The sequence below is a fragment of the Heterodontus francisci genome, chromosome 40 (assembly GCF_036365525.1).
Source record: "Heterodontus francisci isolate sHetFra1 chromosome 40, sHetFra1.hap1, whole genome shotgun sequence".
Taxonomy (NCBI): domain Eukaryota; kingdom Metazoa; phylum Chordata; class Chondrichthyes; order Heterodontiformes; family Heterodontidae; genus Heterodontus; species Heterodontus francisci.
In genome coordinates, this window is record NC_090410.1 from 695663 (window position 1) to 708656 (window position 12994).

At 54.6% G+C, this 12994-nt stretch overlaps 1 protein-coding gene across 3 annotated transcripts in view; it reads right to left on the reverse strand.

Moving 5' to 3' along the window:
- Window positions 1-12994, reverse strand: part of LOC137352973 (latent-transforming growth factor beta-binding protein 4-like) — a 228162-nt gene that overhangs the window by 143784 nt on the left and 71384 nt on the right. For all 3 annotated transcript variants that reach the window (XM_068018807.1, XM_068018808.1, XM_068018806.1), the window contains exons 10-11: window positions 11060-11191; window positions 2611-2736 (exon numbers count right to left, since the gene is read on the reverse strand). In XM_068018807.1, coding sequence (XP_067874908.1) covers window positions 2611-2736; window positions 11060-11191 — 258 coding nt within the window. The remainder of the gene's footprint in view (window positions 1-2610; window positions 2737-11059; window positions 11192-12994) is intronic.

Below are 12994 nucleotides of genomic sequence, written 5' to 3' on the forward strand. Positions count from 1 at the left end.
ATTAGTGCTGATATCACTGATGAGGCAGAATCCGCCAGGTCTGGCCGGGAGTACAGCTGAGTTTATTGTGGAGACTGAACCGAGGTTGAGGCACACATCCTCATTCCCTCCCTCAACTCCTGGCCATGTTACCCATTATACTATGACCAATGTCTTGTTCCTCATAAGCTGCAACAATGACGTCTCCCTCCTCCCGGCATTCTCAGTATTCCGAACGACTCATCAACTCTACCTCTCAACCTATCTGGAGCTTCTGAACTTAAACTCCGCAGCCTCAAAACTCAATATTCTGTAAAACTAGAATATGCCTCAGATAATCATCATTTCCTGTTATAACTTCCTTTCCCTCCTCGCTGCCTAACTCCCCCAGACACTGCTCCAATATTCCCGACTCCGCTCAGTGATCGCTCCAGTACTCCCAACTCACCCAAGTGACCGCTCCAGTATTCCCTACTCCCCCCCCAACAATTCTCCAGTATTTCAGACACCCCCAGACACCACTCCAGTATTCCCAACACCCTCCAAACACCGTTCCAGTATTCCAGACTCCCCCGAGACACCATTCCAGTATTCCAAACTCCCCCCAGTGATCGCTGCAGTATTCCCAAATCCCCCAGACATTGCTCCGGTATTCCAGACTCTTCCCAGACACTGTACCAGTATTCCAGACATCCCCCAGACACTGTTACAGTATTCCAGACTCTTCCCAGGCACCGTTCCAGTATTCCAGATTCCCCCAAAACATTGCTCCAGTTTTCCAGACTCCCCCCAGACACTGCTCCAGAATTCCCGACTCCCCCCAGTGACTGAACCAGTATTCCCAAATCTCCCCAGACACTGCTCCAGTATTCCCAAATCCCCACAGACACTGCTCCAGTATTCCAGACTCACCCCAGACACCATCCCAGTAGTCCCAACTGCCCCAGAGACCATTACAGCATTCCCAACTCCTCATAGATATCGTTACAGTATTCCCAACTCCCTCCATACATTGTTCCAGTATTCCAGACTCCCCCCCAGTGACCACTCCAGTATTCCCAACTCCCCCCAGACACTGCTCCAGTATTCCAGACTCCCCCCAGACACTGTCCAATATTCCAGACACCCCCCAGACATTGCTCCAGTATTCCAGACTGCCCACAGACACTGTCCAATATTCCAGACTCCCCCCAGACACTGCTCCAGTATTTCAGACCCACCCCAGACACTGCTCCAGTATTCCAGACTCCCCCCAGACACTGTCCAATATTCCAGACACCCCCCAGACATTGCTCCAGTATTCCAGACTGCCCACAGACACTGCCACAGTATTCCAAACTCCCACCAGACACTGCTCCAGTATTCCAGACTCCCCCCAGACACTGCTCCAGTATTCCAGAGTCACCCCAGACACTGTGCCATATTCCAGACTCCCCCCAGACACTGCTCCAGTATTCCAGACTCCCCCCAGACACTGCTCCAATATTCCAGACTCCCCCCAGACACTGCTCCAATATTCCAGACTCCCCCCAGACACTGCTCCAGTATTCCAGACTCCCCCCAGACACTGTCCAATATTCCAGACTCCCCCCAGACACTGCTCCAGTATTCCAGACTCCCCCCAGACACTGTCCAATATTCCAGACTCCCCCCAGACACTGCTCCAGTATTCCAGAGTCCCCCCAGACACTGTCCAATATTCCAGACTCCCCCCAGACACTGCTCCAATATTCCAGACTCCCCCCAGACACTGCTCCAATATTCCAGACTCCCCCCAGACACTGCTCCAGTATTCCAGACTCCCCCCAGACACTGTCCAATATTCCAGACTCCCCCCAGACACTGCTCCAGTATTCCAGACTCCCCCCAGACACTGCTCCAGTATTCCAGACTCCCCCCAGACACTGCTCCAGTATTAAAGACTCCCCCCAGTCGCTGTCCAATATTCCAGACTCCCCCCAGACACTGTTCCAGTATTCCAGACTCCCCCCAGACACTGTCCAATATTCCAGACTCCCCCCAGACACTGTCCAATATTCCAGACTCCCCCCAGACACTGTTCCAGTATTCCAGACTGCCCACAGACACTGCCACAGTATTCCCAACTCCCACCAGACACTGCTCCTGTGTTCCAGACTCCCCCCAGACACTGCTCCAGTATTCCAGACTCCCCACAGACACTGCTCCAGTATTCCCAACTCCCACCAGACACTGTTCCAGTATTCCAGACTCTTCCCAGCCACAGCTCCAGTACTCCAGCATCCCCCCAGACACTGTTCCAGTATTCCCGAGTCCCCCAGTGACCGCTCCAGTATTCCCAACTCACTCCGGACATTGCTCCAGTATTCCCAACTCCCCCCAGAGCCTGTTCCAGTATTCCCAACTCCCTCCGGGGCAGGAGGCCAGTAAATCTCTCGTATGGAAATAACCCTGTTTCCGCCACTTGCCAAGTGCTAGACACTGGGCAAGACTGTCGAGCCGGACTCCTGCCCCCGTCACACTTTCCTTTGTCCAGAAGACACTGTTTGGTACCAGCTCTTATAATATTTGATTTCCCAAGAATGAGTTAAGTGAATTGTCCAGTGACTCCCAGCAACATCGAGTTTATAATGAGGACAAATTACTCATTACCGACACAATCTGTCCCGTGTGAATTGGCTGTAAATCCTCTGGAACAGACACAGCGGAAGCTGCCGACTGTGTTCTCACATCGACCATTGGGGCACAGGAGAGGCCTCAGTCCACATTCATCAGTATCTGTGGGAGACACATAAGCCATCAAACTGTCAGATTCATCCTAATCCCCAAACCGCGTCCTTGTCAAAACAAAGACTCCTTTTCCAATAGAAGCCCAAGCGACCTCCTCCCCCGACATCCCCACCCCCTCCCCCGACATCCCCTCCTCCTCCCCCACTGATATTCCCACCCCCTCCCCCGACATCCCCTCCTCCTCCCCCGACATCCCCTCCTCCTCCCCCACTGATATTCCCACCCCCTCCCCCGACATCCCCTCCTCCTCCCCCGACATCCCCACCCCCTCCACCGACATCCCCACCCCCTCCCCCGACATCCCCTCCCCCTCCCCCACTGATATTCCCACCCCCTCCCCCGACAACCCCACCCCTTCCCCCGACATCCCCACCCCCTCCCCCGACATCCCCTCCTCCTCCCCCGACATCCCCACCCCCTCCACCGACATCCCCACCCCCTCCCCCGACATCCCCTCCCCCTCCCCCACTGATATTCCCACCCCCTCCCCCGACAACCCCACCCCTTCCCCCGACATCCCCACCCCCTCCCCCGACATCCCCTCCTCCTCCCCCGACATCCCCACCCCCTCCACCGACATCCCCACCCCCTCCCCCGACATCCCCTCCTCCACCCCTACTGACATCCCCACCCCCCTCCCGACATCCCCTCCTCCTCCCCCACTGACATCCCCACTCCCTCCCCCGACAACCCCACCCCTTCCCCCGACATCCCCTCCTCCTCCCCACTGACATCCTCACCCCCTCCCCCGACATCCCCTCCTCCTCCCCCGACATCCCCACCCCCTCCACCGACATCCCCACCCCCTCCCCCGACATCCCCTCCTCCACCCCTACTGACATCCCCACCCCCCCCCCCGACATCCCCTCCTCCTCCCCCACTGACATCCCCACTCCCTCCCCCGACATCCCCTCCTCCTCCCCCACTGACATCCCCACTCCCTCCCCCGACATCCCCACTCCCTCCCCCGACATCCCCACTCCCTCCCCAGACATCCGACAGGGAGAGCGAGGTGGCAGCTGGGTAAGTAAGTCCTATATATTTGGGCAGCGGTTGAACCCGAGACACTACACCTGTAGTGTCTCCCACCCGCCCTCCTCCTCTAACCAAAAAAAAAGGACTCGGTGGTGTGCAGATAAGGTAAGGCTTTTTCTATTTATTTTTTTTTCGTGTGATTGGTAAAAACTTTTCGTTCCTTTTTCATTTATCTAAGTTAAGACTAAGTTAAGCTTAAGATTGAAAATGGCAGGAGATCTCAGACCCGCGTTATCCTCCTCTTGCTCAATGTGGGAGCTCAGGGACACGGCTGATGTCCCTGACTCCTTCACGTGCAGGAAGTGTGTCCAGCTGCAGCTGTTGTTAGACCGCATGACGGCTCTGGAGCTGCGGATGGACTCACTTTGGAGCATCCGCGATGCTGAGGAGGTCGTGGATAGCACGTTTAGTGAATTGGTCACACCGCAGATTAGGATTGCTGAGGGAGAAAGGGAATGGGTGACCAAAAGGCAGAGAAAGAGCAGGAAGGCAGTGCAGGAGTCCCCTGTGGTCATCTCCCTCCAAAACAAGTATACCGTTTTGGATACTGTTGAGGGAGATGGCTCACCAGGGGAAGGCAGCAGTAGCCAGGTTCATGGCACCGTGGCTGGCTCTGCTGTTCAGAAGGGCAGGAAAAAGAGTGGAAGGGCTATAGTCATCGGGGATTCGATTGTAAGGGGAGTAGATAGGCGGTTCTGTGGTCGGAAACGAGACTCCCGAATGGTATGTTGCCTCCCAGGTGCACGGGTCAGGGATGTCTCAGATCGGCTGCAGAACATTCTGAAGGGGGAGGGTGAACAGCCAGTTGTCATTGTGCACATAGGCACCAATGATATAGGTAAAAAATGGGATGAGGTCCTACAAACAGAATTTAGGGAGTTAGGAGCCAAGTTAAAAAGTAGGACCTCAGAGGTAGTAATCTCAGGATTGCTACCAGTGCCACGTGATAGTCAGAGTAGAAATGAAAGAATAGTCAGGATGAATGCGTGGCTTGAGAGATGGTGCAGGAGGGAGGGGTTCAGATTTTTGGGACATTGGGACCAGTTCTGGGGGAGGTGGGACTATTACAAATTGGACGGTCTGCACCTGGGCCGGACTGGAACCAATGTCCTTGGGGGTGCTTTTGCTAACGCTGTTGGGGAGGGTTTAAACTAATGTGGCAGGGGGATGGGAACCAAATGAGGAAGTCAGTGGACAGTAAGGAGGTAGTAACTAAAGCCTGTAAGGAACTAGATAATGAAGTCAGCGTGACTAAGGGGAAGAGTAGGCAGGGAGCAGATGATGAATATAAAGGGACTGGTGGTCTGAGGTGCATTTGTTTTAATGCAAGAAGTGTAGTAGGTAAGGCAGATGAACTTAGGGCCTGGATTAGTACCTGGGAGTATGATGTTATTGCTATTACTGAGACTTGGTTGAGGGAAGGGCATGATTGGCAACTAAATATTCCAGGATATCGATGCTTCAGGCGGGATAGAGAGGGAGGTAAAAGGGGTGGAGGAGTTGCAGTACTGGTCAAAGAGGATATCACAGCTGTGCTGAAGGAGGGCACTATGGAGGACTCGAGCAGTGAGGCAATATGGGCAGAACTCAGAAATAGGAAGGGTGCGGTAACAATGTTGGGGCTGTACTACAGGCCTCCCAACCGCGAGCGTGAGATAGAGGTACAAATATGTAAACAGATTATGGAAAGATGTAGGAGCAACAGGGTGGTGGTGATGGGAGATTTTAATTTTCCCAACATTGACTGGGATTCACTTAATGTCAGAGGTCTAGATGGAGCAGAATTTGTAAGGAGCATCCAGGAGGGTTTTCAAGAGCAGTATGTAAATAGTCCAACTCGGGAAGGGGCCATACTGGACCTGGTGTTGGGGAATGAGCCCGGCCAGGTGGTTGAAGTTTCAGTAGGGGACTACTTTGGGAATAGTGATCACAATTCCGTAAGTTTTAGAATACTCATGGACAAAGACGAGACTGGTCCCAAAGGAAGAGTGCTAAATTGGGGGAAGGCCAACTATACCAAAATTCGGCAGGAGCTGGGGAATGTAGATTGGGAGCAGCTGTTTGAAGGTAAATCCACATTTGATAGGTGGGAGGCTTTTAAAGAGAGGTTGATTAGCGTGCAGGAGAGACATGTTCCTGTGAAAATGAGGGATAGAAATGGCAAGATTAGGGAACCATGGATGACAGGTGAAATTGTGAGACTAGCTAAGAGGAAAAAGGAAGCATACATAAGGTCTAGGCGGCTGATGAAAGACGAAGCTTTGAAAGAATATCGGGAATGTAGCACCAATCTGAAACGAGGAATTAAGAGGGCTAAAAGGGGTCATGAAATATCTTTAGCAAACAGGGTTAAGGAAAATCCCAAAGACTTTTATTCATATATTAGGAGCGAGAGGGTAACTAGAGAAAGGATTGGCCCACTCAAGGACAAAGGAGGAAAGTTATGCGTGGAGTCAGAGAAAATGGGTGAGATTCTAAACGAGTACTTTGCATCGGTATTCACCAAGGAGAGGGACATGACGGATGTTGAGGTTAGGAACAGATGTTTGATTACTCTAGGTCAAGTCGGCATAAGGAGGGAGGAAGTGTTGGGTATTCTAAAAGGCATTAAGGTGGACAAGTCCCCAGGTCCGGATGGGATCTATCCCAGGTTATTGAGGGAAGCGAGAGAGGAAATAGCTGGGGCCTTAACAGATATCTTTGCAGCATCCTTAAACACGGGTGAGGTCCCGGAGGACTGGAGAATTGCTAATGTTGTCCCCTTGTTTAAGAAGGGTAGCAGGGATAATCCAGGAAATTATAGACCAGTGAGCCTGACGTCAGTGGTAGGGAAGCTGCTGGAGAAGATACTGAGGGATAGGATCTATTCCCATTTGGAAGAAAATGGGCTTATCAGTGATAGGCAACATGGTTTTGTGCAGGGAAGGTCATGTCTTACCAATTTAATAGAATTCTTTGAGGAAGTGACAAAGTTGATTGATGAGGGAAGGGCTGTAGATGTCATATACATGGACTTCAGTAAGGCGTTTGATAAGGTTCCCCATGGTAGGCTGATGGAGAAAGTGAAGGCGCATGGGGTCCAGGGTGTACTAGCTAGATGGATAAAGAACTGGCTGGGCAACAGGAGACAGAGAGTAGCAGTGGAAGGGAGTTTCTCAAAATGGAGACGTGTGACCAGTGGTGTTCCACAGGGATCCGTGCTGGGACCACTGTTTGTGATATACATAAATGATTTGAAGGGAAGTATAGGTGGTCTGATTAGCAAGTTTGCAGACGACACTAAGATTGGTGGAGTAGCAGATAGTGAAGGAGACTGTCAGAGAATACAGCAGAATATAGATAGATTGGAGAGTTGGGCAGAGAAATGGCAGATGGAGTTCAATCAGGGCAAATGCGAGGTGATGCATTTTGGAAGATCCAATTCAAGAGTGAATTATACAGTAAATGGAAAAGTCCTGGGGAAAATTGATGTACAGAGAGATTTGGGTGTTCAGGTCCATTGTTCCCTGAAGGTGGCAACGCAGGTCAATAGAGTGGTCAAGAAGGCATACGGCATGCTTTCCTTCATTAGACGGGGTATTGAGTACAAGAGTTGGCAGGTCATGTTACAGTTGGATAAGACTTTGGTTCAGCCACATTTGGAATACTGCGTGCAGTTCTGGTCGCCACATAACCAAAAGGATGTGGATGCTTTGGAGAGGGTGCAGAGGAGGTTCACCAGGATGTTGCCTGGTATGGAGGGCGCTAGCTATGAAGAGAGGTTGAGCAGATTAGGATTATTTTCATTAGGAAGATGGAGGTTGAGGGGGGACCTGATTGAGGTGTACAAAATCATGAGAGGTATAGACAGGGTGGATAGCAAGAAGCTTTTTCCCAGAGTGGGGGATTCAATTACTAGGGGTCACGAGTTCAAAGTGAGAGGGGAAAAGTTTAGGGGGGATATGCGTGGAAAGTTCTTTACGCAGAGGGTGGTGGGTGCATGGAATGCATTGCCAGCGGAGGTGGTAGACGCGGGCACGATAGCGTCTTTTAAAATGTATCCAGACAGATACATGAATGCGCTGGAAGCAAAGAGATACAGACCCTGAGAAAATAGGCGACATGTTTAGGTAGAGGATCTGGATCGGCGCAGGCTTGGAGGGCCGAAGGGCCTGTTCCTGTGCTGTAATTATCTTTGTTCTTTGTTCCATCCCCACTCGCTACCCCGACATCACCACCCCCTCCCCCGACATCCCCTCCTTATCCCCCGACATCCCCACTCCCTCCCCCGACATCCCCACCCCCTCCCCCGACATCCCCACCCCCTCCCCCGACATCCCCACCCCCTCCCCTGACATTCCCTCCTCCGCCCCCGACATCCCCACTCCCTCCCCCGACATCCCCACCCCCTCCCCCGACATCCCCACTCCCTCCCCCTCCCCAACTGATATCCCAACCCCTCCCCTGACATCCCCAACCCCTCCCCCGACATCCCCAACCCCTCCCCCGACATCCTTTCCTCCTCCCCCACTGACATCCCCACTCCCTCCCCCGACATCCCCAACCCCTCCCCCGACATCCTTTCCTCCTCCCCCACTGACATCCCCACTCACTCCCCCGACATCCCCTCCTTATCCCCCGACATCCCCACCCCCTCCCCCAACATCCCCACTCCCTCCCCCGACATCCCCACCCCCTCCCCCGACATCCCCAAGCCCTCCCCCGACATCCCCACACCCTCCCCCGACATCCCCTCCTTCTCCCCCACTGACATCCCCACTCCCTCCCCCGACATCCCCACCCCCTCCCCCGACATCCCCACTCCCTCCCCCGACATCCCCACCCCCTCCCCCGACATCACCACCCCCTCCCCCGACATCCCCACCCCCTCCCCCGACATCCCCACTCCCTCCCCCGACATCCCCACCCCCTCCCCCGACATCACCATCCCCTCCCCCGACATCCCCACCCCCTCCCCCGACATCCCCTCCTCCTCCCCCACTGACATCCCCACTCCCTCCCCCGACATCCCCAACAGCTCCCCCGACATCCTTTCCTCCTCCCCCACTGACATCCCCACCCCCTCGGCCGACATCCCCACCCCCTCCCCGGACATCCTTTCCTCCTCCCCCACTGACATCCCCACTCCCTCCCCCTCCCCCGCTGACATCCCCACCCCCTCCCCCGACATCCCAACCACCTCCCCCGACATCCCCACCCCTCGCCCGACATCCCAACCCCCTCCCCCGACATCCACTCTCCTGACATCTCCTCCCCCTCCCCAACTGATATCCCAACCCCTCCCCTGACATCCCCACCCCCTCCCCCGACATCCCCACTCCCTCCCCTTTCCCCACTGACATCCCAACCCCTCCCCTGACATCCCCACCCCCTCCCCCGACATCCCCACTCCCTGCCCCTCCCCCACTGACATCCCATCCCCTCCCCTGACATCCCCACCCCCTCCCCCGACATCCCAACTCACTCCCCCGACATCCCCACCCCGTCCCCCGACATACCCACCCCTACCCCGACATCCCCACCCCCTGCCCCTCCCCCACTGACATCCCAACCCCCTCCCCCAACATCCCAACTCCCTCCCCCAACATCCCGAGCCCCTCCCCCGACATCCCCACCCCTCCCCCGACATCCCCACTCCCTGCCCCTCCCCCACTGACATCCCATCCCCTCCCCTGACATCCCCACCCCCTCCCCCCACATCCCAACTCACTCCCCCGACATCCCCACCCCGTCCCCCGACATACCCACCCCTACCCCGACATCCCCACTCCCTGCCCCTCCCCCACTGACATCCCAAACCCCTCCCCCAACATCCCAACTCCCTCCCCCAACATCCCGAGTCCCTCCCCCGACATCCCCACCCCTCCCCCGACATCCCCACTCCCTGCCCCTCCCCCACTGACATCCCCACCCCCTCTTCCGACATCCCCACTCCCTCCCCTTCCCCCTCCCCCAGTGACATCCCAACCCCTCCCCTGACATCCCCACCCTGTCCCCCGACATCTCCGCCCCCTCCCCCGACATCCCCACCCCGTCCCCCGACATCCCCACCCCATCCCCTGACATCCCCACTCCCTCCCACTCCCCCACTGACATCCCACCCCCTCCCCCAACATCCCCACCCCTTCCCCCGACAACCCCTCCTCCTCCCCTGACATCCCCACCCCCTCCCCCGACATCCCCACCCCCTCCCCCGACATCCTCTCCTCCTCCCGCGACATCCCCACTCCCTCCCCGGACATCCCCACCCCCTCCCTCGACATCCCCTCCTCCTCCCCCACCCCCTCCCCCGACATCCCCACTCCCTCCCTCGACATCCCCACCCCCTCCCCTGACATCACCCCCTCCCCCGACATCCCCTCCTCCTCCCCCACTGACATCCCCACCCCCTCCCCCGACATCCTCATCCCTCCCCCGACATCCCCACCCCCTCCCCCGACATCCCCACTCCCTCCCCCGACATCCCCACCCCTCCCCCGACATCCCCAATCCCTCCCCCTCCCCCACTGACATCCCAACCCCCTCCCCCAACATCCCAACCCCCTCCCCCAACATCCCGAGTCCCTCCCCCGACATCCCCACCCCCTCTTCCGACATCCCCACTCCCTCCCCCTCCCCCTCCCCCACTGACATCCCAACCCCTCCCCTGACATCCCCACCCTGCCCCCCGATATCTCCGCCCCCTCCCCCGACATCCCCACCCCATCCCCCGACATCCCCACCCCCTCCCCCAACATCCCCACTCCCTCCCACTCCCCCACTGACATCCCAACCCCTCCCCTGACATCCCCACCCCTTGCCCCTCTGAAACCCCGCCTCCTCCCCCACTGACATCTCCTCCCCTCCCCCACTGACATCTCCACCCCTCCCCCACTGACATCCCTACCCCTTGCCCCTCTGAAATCCTGCCTCCTCCCCCACTGACATCTCCTCCCCTCCCCCACTGACATCCCCTCCCCCTCCCCCGACATCCCCACCCCCTCCCCTCCTGACCCCACCCCCCCCCCACTCGCTCCCCAGGCAGTAATATCCCCCCATCACTTGACACAGGTTGGAGCTGGGCCTCCTGGGTAGTTTGGCCTCAGTACCACTCCTGGCAGTGGATGCACTCACTGAGCCACTCAATAAAAGTAGAGAAGTGCATTTGGATCATTCCAACAATGTATCGAGCAAACATCTTTCTCCATGATAACTCCAATGGCCCTCACCCATGGGCCTGTCATTTTGCTAATCTCCACTCTATTATCTGTTGCGTCACTGGCCACAGGTTACTCACCCACACAACGTGACCGCTGAGGATTCAGCTGGAAACCGGTGTTGCACGCGCACGTGTAACCATGCTGCCGGATCACGCAGCGGCCTGGCCCACATATCTGCGGGACTCGATGACAGACATGAACCTCGGGAGCTGAAGATTGAGAAGAGGACATAGCAACTGTTACTACAGTTGGAGAGAGAGATAGCCCAGGCACAAACATAGGGTGAGGGACAGACCCAGCAAGTGTGAGAGAGAGAGAATGGGGAAAGGAGGAAGAGAGAAAAATATAAAAGGAACAAAGAAAACAGAACTGGTAAGAAATAGAGAGAAAGAGGAAAACAAAGAGACATAGACAAAAATAGAGAAGAAGGAGAATGACAGGGAAGCAAAGAGAGAAATAGGCAGACAATCAATAAAGAGGGAGAGAGAGGGAGACAGAAAAGAGACATCGATAAAGTCATTATAGTACAGAAGGAGGCCATTTGGCCCATTGAGTCCATGCCTGCTCTCCACAGAGCAATCCAGTCAGTCCCACTCCCCCGCTCTCTCCCCATAACCCTGCAAATGTATTTCCCTCAAGTGGCCATCCAATTTTCTCTTGAAGTAGAATCATAGAATGTTTAAGGCACAGAAAGAGGCCACAGTCCATTGTGTCTGTTCCGGTGAAAAACGATCCACCTATTCTAATCCCACCTTCCAGCATTTGGTCTGTAGCCCTGCAGATTACGGCACTTGAGGTGTATATCCAGACTCTTTTTGAATGAGTTGAGGGTGAGTTCCAGACCCCCAGCACCCTCTGGGTGAAAATGCTTTTCCTCATCTCCCCTCTAATTGTTATACCAATCACATTAAATCTATGCCCCCTCATCACTGACCTCTCTGCTAAGGTGAATAGACCCTTCACCTCCACTCTATCCAGGCCACTCAAAATTTTGTGCATTTCAATCAGATCTCCCCTCAGCCTTCTCTGTTCCAAGGAGAACAACACCAGCCGATCCAATCTTTCCTCATAGCTGCATTTTTCCAGTCCTGGCAACATCCTCGTAAATCTCCTCTACCCTCTCTAGTGCAATTACATCCTTTCTGTAATGAGGTGACCAGAACTGCACACAGTACTCAAGTTGTGGCCTAACCAATGATTTATACAGTTCCAGCATAACCTCCCTGCTCTTGCATTCTACACTTTGGCTAATAAAGGAAAGGATTCCATATGCCTTCTTAACTACCTTGTCGACCTGTCCTGCTACCTTCAGGGATCTGTGGACATTCACTCCAAGGTCCCTCAGTTCCTCTGCACTTCTCAGTATTTTCCCATTAATCGTATATTCCTTTGCTTTGTTTGACCTCCCCAAATGCATCAACTCACCCTTCTCCAAGTTGAATTCCATTTACCACTTTTCTGACCATCTGACCAGACCATCAATATCTTCCTGCAGCCTACAGCTATCCTCCTCGCTATCTACCACATGGCCAATCTTTGTGTCATCTGCAAACTTCTTGATCATGCCCCCTACATTTACATCCAAATCGTTAATATACACCAGAAAAAACGGGGGACCCAGTACTGAGCCCTGCGGAATGCCACTGGAAACAGCCCTCCAGTCGCAAAAACACCCGTCAACAATTACCCTTTGTTTCCTGCCACTGAGCCAATTTTGTATCCAACTTGATGCATTTCCCTGAAACCCATGGGATTTTATTTTTTTAACCATCTGCCACGTGGGACCTTGTCAAAAGCTTTGCTAAAATCCATGTAGACCACATCAACTGCACTACCCTCATCAATCTTACTTGTTACTTCTTCAAAAAAGTCTATCAAGTTGGTCAAACAAGATCTTCCCCTAACAAATCCATGCTGACAATCCTTGATTAATCTGTGCCTTTCTAAGTGACAATTTATCCTGTCTCTCAGAATAGATTCCAATAATTTTCCCATTATAATTTGACTGGCCT